This window comes from Anomalospiza imberbis, chromosome 3, assembly GCF_031753505.1.
Source record: "Anomalospiza imberbis isolate Cuckoo-Finch-1a 21T00152 chromosome 3, ASM3175350v1, whole genome shotgun sequence".
Lineage (NCBI taxonomy): Eukaryota > Metazoa > Chordata > Aves > Passeriformes > Viduidae > Anomalospiza > Anomalospiza imberbis.
In genome coordinates this window covers 50,241,677-50,266,761 of record NC_089683.1, presented here as the reverse complement: position 1 = coordinate 50,266,761, position 25,085 = coordinate 50,241,677, and the positions used below count along the sequence as shown (strand labels likewise).

At 36.9% G+C, this 25,085-nt stretch overlaps 1 protein-coding gene across 1 annotated transcript in view; it reads left to right on the top strand.

Annotated features, from left to right (window-relative positions):
• The window catches only part of MAN1A1 (mannosidase alpha class 1A member 1), a 137,899-nt gene that overhangs the window by 25,946 nt on the left and 86,868 nt on the right, over positions 1-25,085 (top strand). Inside the window, exons 2-3 of the mRNA XM_068184355.1 lie at positions 10,950-11,046; positions 20,115-20,230. Coding sequence (XP_068040456.1) covers positions 10,950-11,046; positions 20,115-20,230 — 213 coding nt within the window. The remainder of the gene's footprint in view (positions 1-10,949; positions 11,047-20,114; positions 20,231-25,085) is intronic.

Genomic DNA, 25,085 nt, shown 5'->3' with positions numbered 1-25,085 from the left:
TTTCCATTTAACAAGGTGGCCAAAACTTTGTTACTGACTTTAGCAGCAGAATAAAATTTAGAAGCATATAAGGGGAGATTGAGGTTCAAAATGTGTGAAAGTATCTTATTTCATTTTTGTGTATGTTACTCATGCTCTGAAACAGCAACTTGAATCACCTTGATGTTAATCAGTTCCTGTGTCTGCGTTGTATTGCATAACAATACTTATTATTGTACTGCTTACTTTTTTATTTGCGTTGCCCCTGCTGAGATTGGAAGCTTCACTAGCAGCATGGCTATGGAGTGCCAGGTACTTAAAAACAAGTAGGACATCCAGTCCATGCCATGAATAATTTATAATCTAATTAGAAGCAAAACTTACCAAATAATTTCTTAAAGAATAGTAGGAAAAAGAGAACAAAAGCATGATTGTATCATGCAGGTGCAGGAGCTGAACTGTTCATACTGTTCAGCTTGGGAGTTCTTGGAAACTGTAGCAAGTCATAAGCAGACCAAAAAAAAAATGACACTGAGTGGGATGACTCTATGTATACCACTATTCTTCATAATAGTAATATTTCCACAAATTGCTTTCTTTTTGCCTTCCCTTTTATGACATTATTCAAATTGTGCATGAACTTCAGAGGCTGCTACTCATTCTGCAATTTCTTTATACAACTCTTCAATGCTTTTCTGTTTTAAGTGAAAATATTTGAGCTTTCTTTCTGGTTATTGTCAGTAATGAAAAGTGACCTGAGTTCTTCCACATTACCTTATAATGTGATGTGTTTCTCTTTTAAAGGGTGTTTAATTAACACAAAACGTCTTTGTGATCTGGTTCTTAAAAAAATAAATGACTCTCCTTAGATAAAAAACCAGAACAATAGAGCATCACTGATTTATCCACCACAGAGACATAAGAAAAAATAAATATCCAAACTGCTGAAATAATAGGCTGTCTGAAGAAACATCATCTATCTCTTGTGCTAGTGATAAGGAAATATTTTTCCCCTGCATCTGTTAAAGAGCCCATTTGACTTTTTATATTAAGTGTTGAAGAAGACGGCCTTGGAGAAATACAGTGGTTTTGAGTGACAGGCTGTAGGCTTCATTTTTTTTCTGAAATGCAGATCTTGGTAACAGTTGCTAAGTTGTAAGGTAGAGGCTCTATGGCTTGTTCTTTAGACTGCTCTTTTGTTTGGAACTGGATGACTTGGACAGTACAATATTTCTGTCTTGTTTATGAATGCAGGCATAAATGACAAGTGGCATAAGTTGAAAAAGAAGATTTTCAGTTATTAATTTAAATTGTGTGTAATTTCACAATACTGCATCTCAATACTATATTTTCTTTCCTTTTTCCACTTAGTCCTGTAGTTAGTGGGAATGTGTGGTTGGTTCACCCACTAGTAACTGAGAGTTGGAGGAAGAAGTTGTTCAGCAATATCCTAATTGATGCTTTCAAGGCAGATATCTTCAGGAAAAACTATTTAAATGCCTGGAACATACAGAACATACTGAAATCCTAGCTTACCTGGGAGGGGAAATAAATAATAATAATAATAATAAAAATATTAAAATCCCTCAATTGATAAGGAAATAGCATTTTCTTGCATATCTATTTTGTTTTCTATACTTTTGGTGGAAGACAACTGGAGCTGAGTGAATGAATCTAAAACTGAGCTAAAACTGATGTACTCTGGCTGGTTCAAAGTAGGATGGATGCTGTTATTTGGGTAAATATATGGGCAAGATTTTGAGCTACCCCTTTTTTCTATTTCTCTGAAATAGAGAAATTTCATTTGGCTGCAATTAAACAGACTTTTGGTTACAGTAAGTGCAAGGACAGTGCTCTTTGTGGGAAGGGCTGTACATTTTTCTTGCGTCCTTGATTAGTCAAGGAAAGGGTCTCAGGATATTTCTGTGCTGCAGAAAATAGTTTGTTTTTCTTGTAGCTGTACTGGTGAGGCGGCCAGGTAAGAAGCAGGTTGTAGATATTGGCTAATATAATATACTGACTGAATTATATTAATATAAGAAGTATGCAGGTGAACTCTTCTTTCCTGAAGGTCTTCCTTCAGGTTTCTCTGCCTTATCACTCTTGTGTCTTCTACTAAAATAAACAATTCAATAGTTAATGCACTGTAATGCCCAGCTCTCAGAAGCTAATAGTAAAATATTCTGGTATCTCCAGTTTTTCAGTAAATTCATAATTTTAGCAGTACATTACTGTTTAACAAAGAGATATTTCAATTATATTCAGTTAACAAAGAGAGGTATGCCTGACAAATGAGTAAAATGTGACTTGTTATCATGGACTAGTTTCATATGTCATACAATCATTTTTCAATTTTTTTTTATGTAGACATCAAAGCATAAGGGCTGCTGTTCTTGTTAGTTATTTCTTACATGAAATAGTCTCTTTTTTTCTTGTGTACTTGTGCATTAAATAAAATATGCAGTAATTGAATAAGTGTAGAAAATACCTTACCTGCAAATTTCCTGTTCTCTTTAGTTACCTATTAATTAGAATTCTTGTTACAGAATTAATAGGATAATTGATTCCTTTTAAAATAAGTAACAGAATGAAGCACTGTGCAGAGTCTGTCCCTGGTTAATGAATGATGCCCAGGACAGCATATGATGAATATTAGTTGCATAGTTTAATACAGTCCTAAGGAGGCTTACAAGATACTGTGAGGAATTGAAAATATAAGAATTGAAGTTTATCTGTAACTTAACACATGAGGGAATAATACTTAGCACTTCTGTAAGGTTTTCCATTTGAGGAGTTTGAAGTGCTTTACAATACAAAAGATGAATTAATTCTCAGAATAGGCCTTGAGATTTTTATTTTCTATTACTTCTTTTTTTTTTTTCTATGCAAATGCTAGATTTTTTTTAATTTTAATTTGTCTTTTTGGGCAAGAAGTGAATTATTTGTAAGACACCTAAATGCGGGGGAGTAGTAGGATTTTGCTTGCATCTCCCTTTAATGCAGATCATTAAATACAGAACCCTGTAAAGTATTCCATGATATGATGTGCATGTTTAATATTAATGGAAAATCCTGTAAATCAGTTTGGCTGTCTTAGTTCTGTTGTCATGGTAAGAGGTATGGGTATTTCCCCCGCTTTGTGTCTGGCAGTGCCCTACACTGTGGGCAGCACTGATGGATGAACCCGTGGGTTGTTAGGAGTCCTTCTTTCCTATCACAGTGCACAAGGAAAATGTGAGCACTTAAATGTTCCCCAAACCCTTGTGTGCTGCTTAGCTGAAAACAGTGACTGAGAATCCTTGTTGCTGGCCCATTAACTGATACTAAAGTCTCCCTTGTGGCTTTTCTTGGCTGGGTGAAAGTCCCATCAGGAAGCACTCACAGGAACTCCTCCAGCCAGCCAGGGCTTCAGAGCGTGGTTATCATCCACTTCCTAAAATAGAAATGGTGACACTTCGGCAGTGACTGTTACACAAACATTGACACTGTGTGGTTTGCTTTTAACTCAGGATGATGCCATTAGGAAATGAGGTTATAAACACCAAAAATCTGTCAAGCTCCTGATTTGCAATAATATTCCTGCTGACTGATAAGAAGTGATCATTTATATGAAGGTTCATAGTGACAGGATTTATTTTACATGTCTTGAAGGAGAAAAACAGATTTCTGTTGCCAGTAGGGAAAGGGAGTCTGTCATTTGTATCATCTTCTGTCAGATTCAAGAGGAAAAAAAATATACGGTATCAACTGAGATGAACCTTTATACATTTGAGATTATTTCGTCAGCTTTGTATCTGAAGTAAGAAATAGTAACAGAAAATAGCTTAAATCTAACTATAATCGCTAAGTTTTAGTTTGCAAATTAACTTGAGACACAATTCTACATGCAGAAAATAGTGATCTGGATAGAAACCAGTTTTTACTGGTTTTCTAGTAAACCTTGGTGTTCAGTTAAAAAGTTAACTTTAAATTTCATTTTATGGAAAGATGCTTATTGTGAATTCTGTTAGCAGTCCAGCATAACAGTAGACAGAGTAACTGAAGGAGCCTAAAGCAGACATTTATAACTGTTAGTCACATCAGCATGTTTGCTTAGATAAGGTTATGAACTAATCAGTGAAGAAGTAACTACAGTAGAACACCTTGCATCTTTACCTGGAATTTCCACTATAGAGCAAGTCTGAACACACTGTGAATACTGGTAAAAATTACTTAAAAAAAAAAAAAAAAAGTCAAGGTAGTTATTAGTGATCAAAACATTTCCAGATGGAAAAGACATTGGAATGTGTAAGGATTGCATGCAGAACTGCAAGAAAAGATTGAAATAAAATGCTTAAAGCACTACCAAAGCAATAACGGTGAATATTGACAAAGGTAACAAAGGTCATGCTCAGAAAAAAGGGAAAATGTCAAACGAATTTGCAATATAGTTGTGCTTACTAATCCTAGAAAAAGTGTTATGTATTGAGATAAAAAGTCACTTATTACTTCATGTTTTCTAGATGTGTATTATTCAAGAGAAGCTCAATAAGCTCAGTTAATAACTTGTATTTCTTTAAAGTGCAACATTACACTAAATATCATTGTGAAGATGATGAAACACAAATGTAATATTTTTGATAACTAAAGAAACAAAGGCTGTGTATTTCCAAAAATGACTCACTGTGGTAATCAGTGCATTCAGTAAGAGCATATTAGACAAAGCTTTCATACATACAGCATAGTTTTTTGAAACTGATAGTGAATCAGCTGAAGGTGGATCATACAATTTTTTACAGAGAAATCTTAATTGGTGGCAATAATTTCAAAGGTAGTATTGTGTTTGCTAATAATAAATTCTTATAATTTTTTTTTTTTCATTTGTGCTGCAATTTGGTTGGTACTCAGTGGCTGTGAAAACAGTTGAGAAAGTAAGACTATAAGGCTGTCTAAAACTTGAGGTTTTGCTAATATTGATGTAATATTTCATCAGAGCAAAAAACCAGAAGGTTGTGTTGTGGTCACAAACTTCCTGCACTGATGCGACACTTTGGTGGGTTCACCAGGGCCAGCAGCCCAGCTTCCACACAGCTGCTAGCCCAGGTGGGCTGCAGGGGGGAACGGGAAGAATGAAAGCCAGAGAACTGGTGGGTCAAGATAAAGCCCATTTGTTAGGTGAAAGAAGGAGGGGACAGAGATAAATGATACAAAGGCAATCACTCATATCCTTCTGCAGTCAGACTGATGCCCAGTTGTTGAACAGCAGCCACCTTGGAAAAGTGCTCTTTCTTCCTCTGCCCCAGTTTTTGTTGCTGAACATAATGTTAACATGGTAGGAAATAACCCTTTGACCAACTGGAGTCAGCTCTCCCAGCTCTCCCCCCTCTCAACCTTACAGCCACCTCCTCCATTCTCCCTCTCAGGGGGAGTGGAAAAGGGGAAGGAGCTGGAAAGAGAGAAAGCCTTGCTGTTTTACAAGTGCTGTTCAGCAACAGCCAAAACACTGTTGTGCCATCAGTGTTATTTCAGGCACCAGTTCAAAATGCCATATGGGCTGCAGTGATGGATGCTAACTCCATCCCAACCAGACCCAGAACAGTCCTCGGCCATGCAAGTTGATTTGTACCGGAGGAAAGTTCAAGTGGAATGCCTGTTGAGGTTTCTCACTAATTTTAAGGACTTCCTTAGCATTGCTGATACTGTGGAAAAATGATGTTTTAGTTCCAGCAGCAAGGAGAGAAGATGCAGGGAGACTAGCTTGAGTAGTAGTTCTGGTAAGGAGTTTAAAAGGTGACAATTACTTAAATGTGTAGAAAGATCAGTGTAAACTGAGAAAGAGAAGATTATTTAAGCTGAGAGGGGAGTTAATAGAGACTATATAAACTGTTACATTTTCTTCAGACGTTTGTTGCAGGGGGAGGTTTGATTTGGGAGGGAGTTGTTTGGGGGATTTTTGTCTCTTAATTTCTTGAACTTTCAGTTACCTTAGTCTTCTGCCTTCCTTCTCTGTCTTGGCAAGATTTAAATGGCTCTGTTGAAGGTCAGGATGGTACTATTTCATGCAATTAATCCTTTTTCTCCTTTAATATCCCAATTCTAAAAGGTGCTTTAATTCTTTTCCTGACACCCTCTTTTGCATCTCCCCCATTTATATGTAACTACTAAAAATAAACCTTATTATTATTTTCACTCCACTTGGTACTGCAATGGTTTCCATCTAAACACCACAATTCCTGTGCTGATTCAGCATCACTGTTGTTTTCTGTCAAGGTTTGAATAGAACTGTATTTTGCAAATTTCAAGTGACTTATATGTCCTCTCTAGGTGTTGTGTTAGAGTGCTTTGAAATATGCCAGTAACTAAAATACCAGCAAATGGGAGTGTGTTACCATCTTTTAGTTGGCCAGTATTATGGCTGCAGGAAAGGGTTTTGTTTCGGCTTTCACAGAGCAAGGAGCTGTCAGTCTCTTCTAGAGTTTGAGATTCAATGAACCTTTCTGAGCTCCCCACTTCAAGAAAGACAAGAAGTTACTGGAGAGTGCCTAGCAAAAGACTATGAAGATGATGAGGGGACTGAAGCATCTCTCTGTTATGAGGAAAGGCTTAAGGGAACCTGAAGAAGAGACAACTGAGATGGGATTTTATCAATGCATACAAATATCTTAAGGTCAAGATGGGGATCAGACTTTTCAGTGGTGCCCAGAAACAAGATAAGTGGCAATGGGCACAAACTGAAACACAAGAAGTTCCATCTAAATGTGAGGAAAAAACATCTCTACTGTGGGAGTGTCAGAGCACTGGAACAAGCTGCTGGTTGTGGATTCTCCTTCTCTAGAGATACTCAAAACCTGCCTGGACAAAATCCTGTGCAACCTGCTGTGGGTGAACCTGCTTTAGCACAGGGGCTGGAAGTGGCTGATCTCCAGATCATCTCTCCTTTCCTATCCCAACCATTCTGTGATTTTTTTTTTTTAACATGTAGTAAAACTAGAAGGACTGAGGGATGCTTCTATGCAAATGTATCTCTGCCTATTAACATCCTGGAAGACTAATATGGAATTATTTAAAATAATTTTATTAGTTGTACTGTAGAGGAGTTTGACAGTATCAAGAATCATCTAGTCAAAAGCTGTTGGAGCCTTCCTCATTGGGAATTTCTCTTTTTAACATCATCAGTAATGTTGTGTTGATATACCAGATGTTCTCAGTAACTGTGCTCTTCAGAAATTTCAAGTGGTCAACAGCACTTGTACAAGCAGTCAGAGATATGATCAAAAGACTCTGTGAATTACCAAAAAAAAATCAGGAGATAATGATTCGGTGATATCCCATGCAAATAAAAATATGAAAACCGGAAAGATAGATTTCTCAAAAAAAAAAAAAAAAAAGGTTTAAATTCATTTCTGAAGTACCAGTGCTAGGAGTTTTGCCTAAGCAAAGAATTACCTTGGTGAGCTGGGTCTATTAAAACTGCTTCTCAGTATTTTAGAACCTATTCATTCTTACATAGAAAATGAAGCTATTTACAGATAGGAAGTTAATGTAGTGGGAAACTTAATATGGTTTTGTAATTTCCATATTACAAAAGGGGGAAAGAATGTAGCATATTTCTGATATGTTGAATCCTAGAAATTGGGACTTCTTGATAGGTTAAATGCGCAAGGTCGCTTGTGTAGCAAGGCAGTGTTGATTAAGGTAGGGTTCTTTGGCTGCTGTATCTGTGGGCTCTTTGCCCAGTAACAGAGTAACACTACAAGCTAATAACTTTTGTCTAAAGAGCCATTTACGGTTGTGTCTAGTTGGAATGACTTGTTTATTTTGAAACACTAGAGGGCTCACTGACTGCTTTGGGAGTTGGCTTTTGCTTTCAATGTATGTCCATAAATCTCCAAATGTCTAAGTAAGGATGTCTTAAACGTACGTTTTCTTAGGAGTAAATTTACTCACTAACCTCAGTGGCTTTATCTAAATGTAGGCTTTCTGGAAGAGTTCTAAAGAACACTTTGATTAGCCAAAAGATATGAGTTTATCTGCTCAGTAAATTCTGGTAGGGTTTTTTTGTACTGGAATATTTCCTTAAGTTTAGGCAGAGCAGTGCTTTTTGGTTTATTGTTTGTTTGTTTGGGGGTTATGTTGTTTTTTTTTTTTCTTGTCTGCTTAGCTTGTGGAATCCACACATTGTAATTTCCTAGGAAGCAATTAGATAAATGTACCTGAGTAGAATGGGAGTTAGGAGAATGGGAGGAAATTTTTGTAAAAAAAACCCCAACAACCCATCTGATGTTCATTGGCATACAATAATAAATATTATTAGAAGGTAGTGTCTACTGTCTGGGTTATCTTCCTGTCTTACTAGCTAGGGGTTGATGAGCTAGAGGGTAATCAGAGTAGTTTCTGCTACCAAATCACACATACATTTATGATACAATATGATGGAAGTTTCAATCCATGGGGAAAAACTAAAGGCAAGTTGGACTAATGTTCTGATTACGTCTAGAACATCTTGTAGCATCACATGCTTTGTGACTGTTGTGGCTGGACTGAACAGGTCTGCAATTGTTCCTGCCTTTCCTTCTTGGTAACTCTGATACCCGTGACAATCTGACTTGAGAAATCAAACAAAACAAAACTGATACTCAAAATAAGAATATCTCTTGCAAAAGTTTGTGTTTCCTGAACTGACTCGGTTTGGGAATAGATGACCACTGTACTTCTTATGCAAGAGAAGAAGCATAGATGTGCTAGGAGAAGGAAAAGGATGGAAAAAGGATACTGACATCTGACAGTAGTGTAATGTCGGTAGTGGCTTGAGCAATTATAATGTTGTTATAATACTACATCTTTAGGCCCTTTGATTCAGGCCACTTAATTACAAGTTTAGTTTATTAAAAAAAAAAAAAAAGCCCTTTTGTGTGGTGTACCTTGATTAAGATTAAGGAAATTAAAAGATTCTGATGTGATTGCATGAGAAAATAAGCTTTGACAAAGCTTAGGATTTAGCCTCCCGAAATCTCTGAGAATTTGTATGTTGATATCTAATGCTGAGCTTGCAGGTCTGGGATATGATGGCAGGGCAGAATAAGTCTTTCTTGTATGATGGGCAAAATGACCAGAAAATTTCAATTGGTAAATTAGAAAATATGCTGTGGACAAATGATTGGTTTCATGCAGTCTTGATTCTTGTTGCCTGGGACTGGGAAGAACCCATAGTCATAAAGCTGGCCAGTTGGCCGCCTGTTACCAGTTCTGCTTTGAGACAAAAAGCCCCATCATGGGAGAGTTCCTAAGCCATTCTGCAATGAATGGACACAGCTCCTGCCATCCAGGTTAATTCTGCCATGGCCTGAGACCATTTCCACAGGGGCTCTGACTTGCTGCCTTTCAGCTGAGATCTGACACTGGGCTAATCTTTTGGTTGAAAATACTTACATATTAACTGCTGTTGGCAATTTTTGTATTTGTAAAGCTGGGCCTGTAGTGTACATTAACATCTGTGAATTTGCCTGCAGGATACATGTGCATTTTTTCTCCCATTAATAGTGGAGAAATGTTTATTCTCATGAGTATGGCAGTATTCTAGAAAATCTGTTGTCATTTATTATAGTATGGCTTAATGTAGATTTTTAATTGACATAATTTCTCTGAGGTTTGAGCAAAGGAAAGAGGAAAGGAGAAAGTGCAGGATTACTATTATCAGCATGTCCCAAGGCTGCTGCTTTTAAATTTAGGATTGAAACTGTTAACAAAATTATCCTTGACATTCAAGGCCTCAAGAAGAGATCTGAAAGCAAGGACAGAGCAGTGTTGTCATCTGACAGCCTGAAGCAGTATCTCTGAAAAGGTCTGAAATTGTCACTTTTGTCTAGAAGATAACCTCTGGCGTTCCCAGCACTGCTCTGCCTTGTGGAAGAGGGGAGGAGGGACAGCAAGGAGGCAAAATCTCTCTTTCTTTCTATTGCATAAAGTAATGCTGCTTGTGGTGACCTTTAAAGAAGACTATTCCTGAGCAGGTGTTAAAACTGGTGGTTGCCAAGGGGAGGTGTTGGACCTGCTGGAATGGCAGTGGTTTGTCACCAGGCTGCAGAGCTGTGTGCATTCTTCTCACCACATGTTTGGGGAGGGGCACATGGGCTCCTGGACATGCACCTGGACTATGCTGAAAAAGGACAGTTCACCCCAGATATATCTGGTGATGGTAGTGGAGAGCGTGAGCTATTCTTGAATCAACCCACTCCCCTGACTTCTGTGTGGATGCTCCCTGCTCTTACCACAGCACTGCTGCACTCCCAAAGCAGTATTTATCTGTGGTGCACCTCTTCTTGTGCAAAATATGATTTGGTGGTGATATGTTAAGTTGTATAGGTTTTCGTCTCTTTGTGCAAAATGACACATGAAAGTAGCTACAGATGCATTTATAGTCATAAAACATTGTATCGTAAAAACCTCAGAACATTTTCTAGGTGTTCTGCCTGCCCACTTTACCATCCTTCTTTGTTACTAGCTGTGCTGCATTTGAACCAGCTGGTTTTATGCAAGCAGGTCTCTGCCAGAATCTGAAAACTACTGCAAGCTTTATGTTCACCTTAAAGAATCTAAAGGTTCTAGGGGGAAAACCTTATTTAAAAATGTTACTTCCCTCAGTTTCTGAGATATATGCTTAAGGGAAATGAAATCTCAATTTAATTTATATATGACACAATGAATTCCCTTCCTAAAAATTAATTATTTTTGATTGTGTATTGACCCTAAGCTTGCAGGTAACAAAAGTGGAGAGGACAGTCATGTAATTCTTATAGCAGCCATCCCACTGCCACCTGGAAAACAGTGCCACTGTTATTCTTTATTGAATATTTCATATATCTAATGCATACAGCAGGAATTTGGTTAATAATTGAATTAAATGTTTTTAATATTGAGAATATTCTCAAGTTAGTGTTTGCTGTGGCTTCTTGCTAAATCAACATTATAATCCTGCTTTCGTTTCCCTACAGATGATGAAGCATGCCTGGGATAATTATAAGCGTTACGCATGGGGATTAAATGAACTGAAACCCATATCTAAGCAAGGACATTCGAGCAATTTATTTGGTGAGTAGAGTGTATTTTTGTGCTTAGTGACGTTAGCATAAAACGGTAAATCAGCTGAAAAGCTTATAAGTGATAAACATGTTTTCTTTCTGCTCCCTGTCATGCAGCATGATGTTTCTTGCTTCTGTTATGTGTAAAAAATAACAGTAAATGAAGGTGCTTTCTGTGACTTTTATAGATTAGTGTCTGAATGAGAATAAATGGAGCATGGCATTGCTGCATGATAAAAATACAGTTTTGCTGCAATAAATACCTTCCTGTCTTAAACATTTACTATGGAAATCATTGATGCCACATTCAATAAGCAGGGAACTAAAGGGGAGGGGGTGGAGAAGAGGAGAAATCCTATACAATGAACAAACAATACTCTCTACACTCATGAAGGTAGCTAAAGCTGTGGGCAGTTCTTACGAATTTATTTCCATTTCTTATAAAAATTTGTTGATTTGTACCAGACTCCCTTATCAGGCTTTCTTTTTCATTAATATAACTGTTGTTTGCACCTCTAAATATTGTACAGGAGGTGTTAAATGAAGCACATGTTGTTATCAGTGTAGAACAAATATGGGACTGAAAAGTTCCAGTAGGAGAGGCACACTGTAGAAATCCAGTGTAATGAGGCAAGACTTCCTCAGTGTCCAAGTGGGACTTGTGGCTGAAGAGAGAGAGCATTCTGAGGAAGCATAAATACAGTCCTATGAATGGTCATTATCTTCAGTTTTGCAGAAAAATGAAGAATTAAACTGTTTGATACCAATTTTTCTATTCAAATAGCTTCTGTTTTCCAAACAGAAAGCTGAAAAATTACTAATTTCTATAGCTGAGACAAAATAAATACATTATTTTGATATTAACAGGAACTTACTCTGTTGAATGTTTGCAAAAGATAGCTTGAAGTGGAAACATTTCCTAAAACACCCTAAATAGAGCACTTATCAAATCCCCAGCTATATTTGGATGTTGCTTAGAGACAGCAGTTGTGATTACAGAAATAAGTTGGAAAGTACAACATCTACATTGATCTTGCTGCACTGCTTGGCTACACCAAGGTAACATCAAAAATGTTAATAAGTAATTATTGTCTAGTTAGTTATTGGACTACTTTTTGAGTTCTTGAAACCAGAGTAGTTTGAGTTGACTTCAAGGTTGAGTCATCATGTTTCTGTTTCCTTCTCTAAAAATGAAAGTTATTTATTGTCTTCAGGAGAATGATAGCTGTGTGATTTAATATATTTGAGGAACTCTTTAATGGAATTCGGTTTTCTTGCAGTACAGCAAAATATCATAAAATTTCTCAAAAATTAAAACACCTAATGTAGTTTCATTTGAAATCAGAAGTGGTATAAACATTTCTAAGGTTTGAGTTAATAATAATGCATGGATTTGCAGAAAAAGCTGTAGGTGGGAAGTTCTTAAGCAGGAGTTCTGTGATGTTGCATAAGTTTAAGTCACTTCAAGCACAAGTCACTGTGAAACAGAACAAGTGTTGAATCGAAAAATTAAACTGTATTTAAAGGAGTAAGAGCCTGAGTCAGTCTAAATGCAGATCAGTTTCTCATCATAGTCACCTGGTATATGATCATATTGCTGAGGAGTTTTCCTTAGAAACATCTTCAATCTTAGTGATTTTGGTGCAAATCGAAATAAACATTAGGTCTCTTTCTGCTGAATTGCTTTACAGAATACCAAAGAGCAGCATATCTTCAAGCAGGTCTGCCTCATAAGTTACCCTTACCCAAATCCATGACTACCTTTTGTTCTTTACAAACAAAACCTTGTTTCTGTAAGCATCCTCAGATTATTAGCTCTGATCATTACCTTCACGTTTGAATTCAACAAATGCCACCTTTTTCATAAAACAATAAAAGGGTGATCTGTTTATGTGTTTCTTTCCTTCATGAAAGGACGGACCTGTTTCCTTATCCTCCTTGTTTCTTATTTAATAAAAAAAAAAAAAAATTGCAAGTGGTTGACTAATTTAAGGTAATTCTGAATTGTATTAGTGGAGAATAGGTTACCTTCAGCTCTGTGTCCTGTGAATTTCCTCCCAACCTTCAGAAATCAAGTAAGACCTTCAGTTCACTGTCAGCCATCATGACTATCTCCAATTTACCGAGACTGTCTTTTCTTCTTGCTGCCAGGTGTCAATTGTTTTAAAAATACAAGTTGCAAATAGTCTTGGTATCAGTAAAATACAGCATGTTTCATTAGGCACTGTTTGATTTTAAACACTTCTCCTCCTTTGAATTAATTGCTGCATTTACATTGCTTTGCATATACTGGGAGTGGCTGTTATGGGATAAATGCTTTTAGTATCTCACTGTGAGGAACAGCAGAGTCCAGTGCTGTGTGGTGCTTTATGTTGTATAAGTTACAGTACAGCTCTCCTGACACAGAAGGGGAGAGTTGTTTTCAAATGATACTGATTCTAAGCTTATTTTTGGAAGTATAAATGCATGGCTCCTTTCAATCTCCACTTTGCAGGTAGATTATAATGACTGCTGTGTCTTAAAGGCAAGTCATAACTGTCATGCTGTGTTTCTCAGAAGGACAAAAATAAGATGGCTTTTGAGAGGTATAATTACACATGGATGTGGCTTAGGAAATCACATCATGAAATACAGACACTATACCAGGGCTAGGAGAAGAGGAAAATGGCCATTGGGATGTTGATAGGAGAAAGGGTAGGGACAACTGGTGGTTCTAATTTTGGGGGAAGGCAAAGAACCCTGCTTTAGCACCTTGTACAAATTACTAGTAGTAGAGCTATTCTGTAACTGAAGGCTTCTTTTTGAACTTGGAAAAGGCTTTTTTTTTTTTTGTCCTAAACTCAGGCCATGAAAACAAATTGTGAAATCAAGGAACTGACTTGGTCTTGCTGGTATTCTGCAGGCAGTGTGTGTGTAAGGGTGTATGTAATAAGCTGAGAAAGTCTTTAGACTGGCAGACTGTAGATATATTCATGTTGCTTTCTCTCATGTGCACACCGAGAATAATACACTTTTAGAGAAACACTGAAACATTTCTCCTTGAAACCAGTGCCACATACTTGCCTCTGACATGACAATGTCTTTCCAGCACATTCATGCAATGTTTTTATTTCCTTTGTACTTGCTGTGTTAGGTTTTACCATGTTGTATCAACTATTTGAAAAGACAGAAATATTCTTATTGGTTTAATTACATGAAGTGTGCAACTGTTTCTAGATTAATCAAATAAATTGGAGTAGCTCAGCATCTGTTTGCACCATGTCTGTCCAGTAGCAAAACAGGGCATATCTCCTGGTATGACTTCTTCCATGAGTACTAATTCTTCTCTGACCATTTCTAGTAGAAAGTAGGCCATGAGTAAGTGCTATTACTTTTTAATACTTTAACCTTTATGTTTCTGGTTGCTGTTAACAACGTTAGCTGAAGCAGAGATTTATTAATCTATTAATCTTCCTATTATGAAAGTGGAAAAAATCACAGTTTTGCTTTTTTTCATAGCACTCTACCAGCAGCCCCTCAAACTAGGAGCTATTCCTCTCTAAGCCTTCTGAACTAATTTTGAAACTAATGAGTGTTTCTGCACTAGCAGAGAACTCTTTCTAGAAGTGTTTTCTGCACTTAAATGACTGTAACTAAAGGGTTTTTTTAATTATCTGAAGCTGTGTTTCATGTGCAGTATTACCAGTTTGATATTGTAACTTGTAGGCATAGTATAATTAATCTCTGCAAGTGAAAAAGGACCTTTTCTGGAGACAAAAAGGGAGGTATTTAATAAATACTCACAATCTGCAAACCCCAAAGTACTATAATTTAATAAGATCCTGCTCCTCCCACTTTGAACTGTTTTTTGTCGTTTCATTTATGGAGTGTTGAGGTATATGAATATTTTTAAAGCCTGCCAAAACTTATATCCAAAACTGTCTTGGCAGTGTATAGCAATGTGTCTTTTCAAACTCTAAGTTTATTAATATAGCCTAGGCAATTACTGCACATATGTTTAAACAATATATTAATTTAAATTGAAAGTAATCAAAATCGTCCCCCCACCCCAGTCTTGTTTGTCTTCACTGTTCCTGCTGTATTCCTTGAAATTTTGTGTTTTGCTATGGGGCTTTAGTTTTGGAAGTAAGCCTGACATCTATCTCAACTAAATTAACTTGTGTAAAGAATAACATTAGCAGATATGTGCATGAATTACTCAATACAGCATTTTTGAGAGGAGGTCATGTTGCACAACAAAGACAAGTGTGTTGTCTTTTTAGATTTCTGAAAAACATTTTTCAGGCTATTACTGGCCTCTCACAGGAATCTGTTACTGCTGAGGCCACACTCTCAAATTACTCATCCCAATGCTGAAAAATCAAATGACCAGAGCGAAATTTGGCAGTGCAAATAAGCTACTTGGGGTAGCTTTGACAATGGCAAACTGCAAGCAGTTCCACACACCCAGAAGGATTTCCCAACAGGTGATAATTGCACTTAGAAATAGAAAATGTTCCTAATTTAAACTGGCACTTAGTGAAACAGGAGATAAGAGTTAATACAGAGAATGGGCAGACTTGAGCTCATAGTAAGTAGTAAAGTTTGACAACTTTCCAGAACAATACATGGGGGTCCATAAAAAGTGGCATAAATGGGATGAACAAGGATTTATTATTCCTTGTGGGGTGTGATAGCCTTTGTAAGGAAGGGGTGGAGATAGCAAATTACTAGGCCGCAGGTTCAAACAAAAGAAGGTGGTTCATAACAAAGCATGCAGCTGAGCTGCACAGTGCCAGAAGCGTGGTGGATGCCAAAGGCTTCTGCAGGAAGCATAGAGATAAGCAATGAAGGAAAAATTATTTCAACTTTATCAAATTCAAAGACACCAGAGCTGGCTCTAAATGCACAGATGTATAAAATACTGGAGATTTAGAAGAGCATTCTAGAAATATCACTATATTGTTTCATATTACAGATATGAAAAACTGGATTTGTTAAAAATTGACTTTAAGTTTTCTTTCCCCACTCTGACCAGGTGTGAATAGTCACTGAAATTAAAAGTGTTAATATTGCTGAGGGTTTGCCAGTACTTGAGTCAAGAGTTTCGTGTTTTGGCATAGCACACTTTAATAATTAATCACTCTTGACACTTTAAATTGCTAATGATATTGCATAGGAACCTTTTCAGTGAACTTTAAATAAAGGAAAACACTGTTCTAAGATATGAGTCAGCTTTTGAAGCAATGCTCCAAGAAACCTACAGCACAAATCAAAATGTTACTTGAGTCCAACCTGTGTGTATTCTCGAATGCCAAGCTTGGTGTGCAAAGGATGGGAGGAAATTTTAAACTATTAAGTGCACCAACATGCATTGACTCTAAAGTGTTCTATTTCAGATTCTTCTGGCCATATTTAAAAGCCTGGGCTTGACAAGTGAGAACTTACTTTGGTACATGCTCCAAAGGGTTTGGCCATAAGCCAAGTGTGGTTCTTAAACCATATGGCTATATCAGCTCAGTCACAGAGCTGTGCTAATAAGGTTGTCATTCACATCCAGAGCAGTTCTCCCTGCAGTGGCATCTTGGAAACTTATACAAACTTATACATCCTCTGATCACTCTTCTTATTCTGCTCTTGCTACCCAGTCCTGAGATGCTACTGCATTCTCTAATGTAATCTCTTCTTTTATTTGCATGCACATACACTGGCACTGTTAGATATTAAAAAGCATACAGTTTAAATGGGCTGACTGTGCGTTACCCAGAGGAGATATGAGCTACCTGTGCTTTTAATAAGCTGTTGTGTTTAATAGTCCACAAATCCTGTTAGCAATATGCTCTTTTTTTTTTGTTTTCTTCCAGATCATTGCTTAAGATTTAAAGTGTTAAACTGGAAAGGAAGTTCTGTAGATGTTTCTTGATTGTCTGCTGGAAATTTCGTGTTGACTGATTTCTTTTACATTCTTTTGAGTTAATAGTAGGCTGTTTTATGTGTTCTCTATTAATCCCTTGGAGTAAATTATGCTGTAAAAAGGAGAGGTAAAAATAAAGGGTTAACAACAGAAGTAAAATGGAGCATATATGAGTACTTGGTCTGGAGGTTTTGGTAGAGACTAAAAATTCTTCATTTTGGTAGGCTTGAACATCTGTTTATCTCCTTTGTTGTCAAAATTATTCCCTTTGAGTTTACCTTTTATGAGTTTCAATTTAATTTTCTCTACTTTGAGTGTATATATAGATTTTTTTTAAGCAAAATATATCTGTATTTACCTGAGGTCTATGAATTTTATCCAAGTATTGTGTGTGATATCTTCCTCCTGCCTAGGGCAGCTGTGAAACTCTACCATGGTGACTGCAACTTGGCTCACACTCTGTAACACGGTGCTCACTGTTAGTCTAATTTGTAGCAGTGCTGAAGGTGTATAGGAAAACAGTTCTCTTGTCCAAATATTCTGTGTCATGAGTGTGTATTGTAATTGCCTAGCAATAATCTTTGCTTCTTGTTGACCATGACTGCTGTGTGTAATTCCTTGGGAATGTTACGTAGGAACGAACAACAGTGATAACTGTATTTAATAATTTATGTGCAGTGCTTTGAGAAGCATAGCTTATATAGGCTTGTGAAATGTTTGGTCTTATCCTATAATAAGGAATGGTCATTTAATTTCTTTGCACTCCTTCCCCCAACCCCACCACTGGTTTGTTTTACGGGTTATTGAGCTGTTCAGCATCACAGTTTCCATACTACTCTCAAGTTTAAGTTATTCTGTTGGCTGACTAAGTGTAAACTGCAGTTGTTCACAAGTCATAATTCTGGCCTCTAAACTGACTGTTCTTTTGTCTTTTATCAAGAACTCAGAAGTACAGCTGTTTGAGACAAACTTCACTAAGTGTTACATTAATTGTTTTATTCTGTTTTCTGGATCCTTCAGAATAATAGCAGAAATCATTTCAAATAAAGTAAGATCTGCTTGAGATTCTAGCACTTTTTCAGTCTCTCCTCTAAGCAGGCCACATATGCTAGATAATAAATAGGTTACTCCAAGGGCAATTTCTCAAGAAGTTTTCTCCTTATTTTTTCCTCTTTTTCTTCTGACTTAGTAGTGGGTTGCAGCTCAAGTATTAATCCTTAAAATTGAAAGCTTAACTGTTTAGTGGTGGTGTTAGTTGTATTACAAGAGGATTATCACAAAGAATGTCTTTGCATGGTGAGCCTATCACAATCCACTGAAGCAAGTCAGGTTATAGATGATTTTCCTGTAAGTAGAGCTCAGTTGTAAAGGTTCACTAGGAACTGCTTTTGTTGTGTGGAGTTACCAGACATCTCCAGAGCTTTTGCAGTAGTGATCTTGAGCAGATGTCCTCCAGCAGTTTTCCACTCTTACTTTCTCATAAGCTCAGGAAAAATATAAGTTGCTTAGCCAAGTTTAAAGGAATAAGTTTCCTTTAATATTAGAGAAGGGCAGCCAAGTTCCAAATAAGCTCTTGGAGGATATTATGTTTTTCTTACCAAAGTATGCTGCAGTTTTATTAGTGGAATATCGGGGGGGAAAAGTAGAGATTCCTTCCTTCAGAGTAGGAAAGTGACATTCCAAAAATGGGTGGTATAAACAGCTGCTAAAATAGAGAAAGTATCTGATTCTGTTAAATATACCAAATAACTGTTTTAGCAACCTCAAATATTATTTTACTTAAGATGGTGGAAATGGAAAATTATTTTCTACCTGGAACCTTAATTTAAGGAAATTATGTCAATCCTCCTATATAGAGCTCTCCAATTGCCTCTCTGTTTTATATGGAAGCAGAAACCCATGATGGCAGTGAACACTATATTGACTGATACAGTAATTTCTTTCTTAAATATGAAAAATTGAATTATGATATTTGACAAGTTTATAAAATTAAGTTTACTTTTTCATCAGGTATTTCAGAGACAAGATGATAATCAAGTTCCTTAATTAGTTGTAGCTACTATCTTGTTATTCCCCTGGTACAATCAATTCTGGAATGTGTAGTCAGCTATTCACCTGACTCATCAGCCCTGCTGAGGGAGACAGGGATTGGACATAATGACTTTCTCTGATTGCAAGCTAAATTATGTTTTAATTCTAAATGTTTCCTTCTGTATCAGAGTCTTCTCTAAAATATAACAGTGGTCTTTATTTCATGAAAACTGTGGGAGCCAAGTTAGGAAATGAAAGTCTTAGTAGTCTTAGTAGAGTGGTCAAAATTGAATTTTTGACATTATCCCATAAATAGGAATTGAAACTCTGCCTAGACAAAAATGGTGTTTTGAAGAGGTGAAGGTAAATTTGCAGTAAGCATGGGAAAGTATTTTGAGTGACTGTGTTTTCTTGAAGCCCACCATCCACATGAACCTTTCAGTAGAGGATGATGAACATTTAATCCATTCCAAAGCCAACATACTGATGATGTTTCATCTTGCAGTGTTAGGTCAAGGCTAGCTCTTACCCATCTCTGTAACAGAGGTAGAAAGGTGCTGTTTTTGCTCTGAAAACCAGTGCCTTGCTCTAAAAACCAGTGCCTTGCAGCCCCTCCTGAGCTGACAAATCCATGTGTGCAAGTTTGCCTTTGCCTCCCCCAGTGCTGTCTTGTGCAGACTGTACTTCTTACAGGGTTTTCCTAACTAAAATGGGATCAGTACTCACCAGCTTTTTAAAGCTTTATGTATCTTTTTGAGTATAAAAACAAAAAAGCAGCTGATTATTTTCACTCCAAACTGGAAGAAACAGGAATTTCTCAATTACCAAGATTTACTGGGTTTTATGTCATTTTACAGTGAACTGTTCTATTAGTGGTTTAAAATGCAAAATTATGGCTGAAAATACAGTGCATTAGAACAGCTCTTCAAAAGTTAATTAGTGGAAGAAATACTTAAATATTATGGTGTTTGTTGTGGCATGGGAATCAAAGTAAGGGCTGTGAATTACTAGTTACCACTTGAATGCTTATGCACCCAGTTTTTAATTTGATTAATTGAAATTGGATATTGAAATTAGAATTATTGTAAATTAATTAGATCTAACTGAAAAGTCTTCTGTTGGAAAGTAAATCACTGGCTCTTCATGTATTTCAGGTAACATACAAGGAGCAACAATCGTGGATGCCCTTGATACTCTATACATCATGGAAATGAAAGAGGAGTTCAAGGAAGCCAAGGAGTGGGTTGAAAAAAACTTGGATTTCAATGTGGTAAGGAGCGTTGCTGATTAACTTTTAATGCTCTATTTAGTCTCCAGGGGCCAACTGAGGACTGGATTCTCATATTGCAAGCATAATGCAAGGCTAAAGAATTTAGATCATTGATAGATAAAACAAGGCAGGAAGCTGAAATATAGGAAATCTACTGCTCTGCTTCTATGGTCTTTTTCAATCAGAGAGATTTAGGTAGATGGAAGGCAATGAGCTAGAATGAAGGAAGGAAAAAGGGAATATAGTATTTGCCATTGTAAAGTTAAAAACAGCCTTTTCAGGTTTTCTGGATAGAAGAATTGGGACCCTTCAAGCTCTAATTTTTCATTACGTAAACCTTTTACATTTTCCCTTTATGAAATCTCCCACAGATTTTAGTTTGTTGAAAGGTACATGCCATACATACTACTTAGGTTCCTTTGTCTACTCCAGTAAAGTTGATTATTATGAGTTAGGCTGAACTGTTGGCACAACTGAACTGCTTTTGTTTTATGAAGCATCAGGTCCTCACAGCTGCACGTGCAAATCACCCTATTAAGTGGCAAATATGCAGCTGAGAGCAAAGTTCATTATTGAAGCTTTTATTCTAGAAAGGTCTTGTACAAGTAGGAACCTCTTCAATTAAAGGCAAGGTCCTGGGTTTGGTATTTTTCTCTTTTTTTTCTTTTACTTTTTTTTGGGCCAGAGGATTTATTGTTGGGTGCAGAGAGCTGATGAAGCAGCTCTGATCAGTGTAGTAAAGTAAGCACAGTACACTGAGCACGTAAAAGCTCTTGTAGTTAACATGCTTAATGTTAGAAACACTTTCGGAAAACAAAGTACTCTTTCTAATAATTTATGCAAAAGTGAGGTTTAATTAGGGTGTCTTCCATGCTTGAGAATTAATTATCCTTATGAGAAGGAGTTAATAAGAGTGGATATTACATAGTTTATGTAAGCAGTAATTTAGTATGCATTTATATTTACATTTATAATGTAAATAGAGGATATTAAACAATGTTCCTGTCAGAAGCCTGAATGACATACTAATTTTATTTTGTGCATAAGAATTTTTTTTCCTAAAGGTATTTTTGTAATACTAAATTCCTGTCTTATTAGCTTGATATTATCAAGATGCTTAAAAGCCAGGATAAGACAACAGAAAATAACAAACTCCACTTAAAAGGATGAGCTGAGCTCTACTTGGGGGAACATTGTAAAGCTTTGTAGAGTGATTTAAATTATTAACATGAAAATCTTTGGGTTTACATAAATCTTGCTATATTTGGTACTGGAAACTTTTAGGTGGTATTGCCTATGTTTCGTCTTTTTAATGCACCTGGGTTTTTTTCAGTAACGCTTATATAAGCTAAGAAAATGTCAGAACTTTTGATTCCACTAGTTGTTCAATGCAGGAGTCAAGCAGATTTACCAAGGCAACTTCACAGATAACACTGACGTGCGTCATGAACCTTATATTGTTACTGATATTCCTGTAAATAGCCTGGAGTTCAACACCTCACAAAGTTATTTTCATAATACTTCATAATCATATGTAATTGAATTTTACATTGGCATCAGCAGTGAGTAGATGAATTTTCCCAAACTGGAACAAGGAAATTAAAATAAATAACTGCAATGCCAAATTTAATAATGGATGTCCATTTGTTTAATGGCTAGATTGTTGGAAGCTACTCAACTTGCACTTTTGTTTAGTTTTCCACTTTAAGTATAGGTTTTATATTCAAATGCCACTTTGTATTCATATCTTACCGTTTAAAGAACAGTAGTTCTCTTTTATATTTAAGCGTTTATCATGTATCAGGCCTTACGTGATGTATTCTGCAAAAATGTTATGTACTCTGTTACTTGCTTCTGTTTTAGAAACCTTTATCCCATGAAAGTGATTTATTTGGAAAAACTGACTCACTGACATATCCTTAAGAATTATTTCTTCTGAGTAATATAAACCTGTGTTTGATGTTTCTGATCATTTCCTGGACAGCAACTGCTTAATCAGCATATTTGGCCTTTATTTGCATAAGTAGGATATGTTTTTCTCTTCATTTATTCTTAGAACCATATCTTTCAAATATTTAATTTTCTTTAAGATGTTCTTTACAAAAATTGCTATGACTGCATTCTGTAGCAGAATTTTTTCTCCCTATGTTCTCTCTCAATGCAGCTAGATATAGGAAAATTTTACACACTCCAGAAGATGCTCACCAGAATATTTGGCCAGCACTCACACCCCTCTCAACACCTGATCATAAAAGTTACCTGGTGACACTTTGTAAAATAGGCACTAGTTTATCCACATGAAAGGATTTATGGAATAAAGATAACTTAATGGGAAATGGCAATGTCTCTTTATATGTTAGATTTCAATCTCGCAGTTCAATGAATCAGATGTCAGGGTTGCTCTTCTTTACCTTTCCAAAGATAGGCTTTGATTTTGAAGGAAAATTCTAGTTAAGTCAGCAGTACCTTTCTTGGCAAACTTGTGCATTTTAGTAAACTTGTCAGTGGGTATGTTCAGAAGCTTTCCCTTTTGGAGTATAACACAGGCTATTTTCATTACAGCTACAGCTGGTAGCCCTGTGATTTTATAACTGAGATATCCACATTGCAATGCTTGGAGCTTTTTTATGTCACAACTGCTGACTTTTGTTTTTATTTGAAACCTTGCAGAAGTTTGAGCCATTCCTTCAGGAATTAAGTTAAGGAATTAAGTTCTGATTCTGTCAATATTATAAGAGATGTAGTCATACTTTTGGAAAGAGATTACATTTGCAGTGGCTGAATCCATGGTCTTAGCTTTGATTAGCACAATGGATATGTGCTCTGTTCTCTGTTAAATCACTTCATCTCTCTGGGGGATTCATCTTTGCTCTTCTAATTAATATAGCCAAGGCTTTGTTCTGACCTCCGCACACAGGCTGCTGCCCACACACCTCTTCACAGTGCACAGCCCAAGGCTGCAGCAGCTGGGCTGGGCTGTGTATCAGCAGGTTACAAGGCAGGAAAAGGGAACTAGTCTTTCATGGGATCTTTAGGGAGCTTGGCTGTTTCCTAGCTACAACTATGCATTCTGCCTGCTCCTCTGCTCTTATTTTTTCTTATTTGTTTCAGAAGCTGCATATACACACACTGAGATTTCTGAAGGAGTTACTGTACCACCACGCCACTTCTGTTTCACACTGGGGCAGAAAAAGCTATTGGTCTCTGCAGTCCAAAAGGCAAATAACATTTAATACATGCTTGGGGAGAGAGAGAGGCAAATGATAAAGCAAATGAAGGGAGTAGTGGTGCAGGAGCTGAGCCAAATGGCACAGCAGTGAAGGTTTGGGAGTTAAGTATTGGAATTGATGGTGCTCTGCATCTACGCCCAAACACACCCCAGTATCTTTAGGATAAGTGACTAAGTGATCCATCCCCCTCTTCTTCAGCCCTGCTGAACTCCTGTGCAAAAGGGCAGTCTTGCCTGTACTGCCTACTGGGAGCAGCCCTTGGTCTACACAGTGTCTTGAAGCGTATTTGGGCATTGACTGGAACAACAGGGACCCACACCAAGACCAGAAGGTGCTAGCAATCAAATTGTACGTGGGACAGGGCTTGAATTCATACCCTGACCAGCTGACCAGCTGTCTGATGGAAGTGTAGCCAGACAGAATCAGAATGGGAATAAAATATGGAGCAGAAAGCCATGCACTTGTTCAGATAAGAGGGAAATTGGGAAAGTATGAAGGGCATTTCATTATTTGCTCTCAGAGACAGGTACTAATGAATTGAGGAACTGCATAAAGAGAAAGGAATGAGGAAGAAGGTGAGGGTACCCTCAGTCTTGTGTCCTACCAATGCTCTTAAGCATCGGTCAGTCACTGTATCTGATTTTGTATGCCACTTTTGAAGCTTGAAGGCTAACTTACCACTTGTGCTTAGCTCAGCAAATCTGAGTATCTTTCAAAGAGGTTTGGTCAGCAGCTTCATGCAATCTAGAAGTTTTGTGAGTGATGTGTCTGTTATTTGAGAACTGGAAAGAACTGGTGATAGTGGAGAAATTTGAAGTTAGGGTTTTTTTTTCCTACTGTCATGTATAGACTAGCATACCCCCTTTCCAAGGTCTGTGAATAGCAAATATTATTTGCATAAATAAGGCTTCCAGCATTTATCATTGACTCAGCTGTATCTGTGGTGTGGCAGTCAGTGACAGGACAGACTTCCAGACTTCAGTTTGCTTATTTCAAACTTCAGCATTTACATATCTAAATCCTACTGTTCTCAAACTGTAGGTATTATGATTGACTTGTATTTAACAGTCCACAACCTGATGTTCTGACTTGAAACATTATAGTTTTTTGGCTCTTTATTCTTCATGTTTTTCCTCTTCAAGTGAGAAAATCAGAAAGTTTCCTAATACAACAATTTGGAGCGGCTTTCCCATTTAAAAAAAAGAAAAGAAGTTGTGACTCAGAGAGAAATCTTAAGAAAGCCAGCAGGTGAAAATGGTTCTTCAATTTGTGGGACTATTTGATTATTAGTTTGCCACATAACTTATTAGTACACTCTAAATGCCAGACTTCAAAGTGACTTGATGTTGTTTTGATTATATGTAAGAACCTATTTTGATGGGCTAAAAGGAGATCCTGCAAATTCATTACTAATGCAGTGCTTTTGCTGCTAGAGTTTATTAATGCCTTCAGTAGCACTTTATTTTTGTGCTCGTTGAGGATCTTGCAGTTTGCCATGCAGGGACTTCAGCAAGGTTAAATAACATATTATGCAATAACCAGGCTTCGACACTTGGGATAAAAAGGTTACTAAGATTGTTTCCCATGTCTTTGGGAACTGACTGTTTTAGCAAGCTGACAGTGAC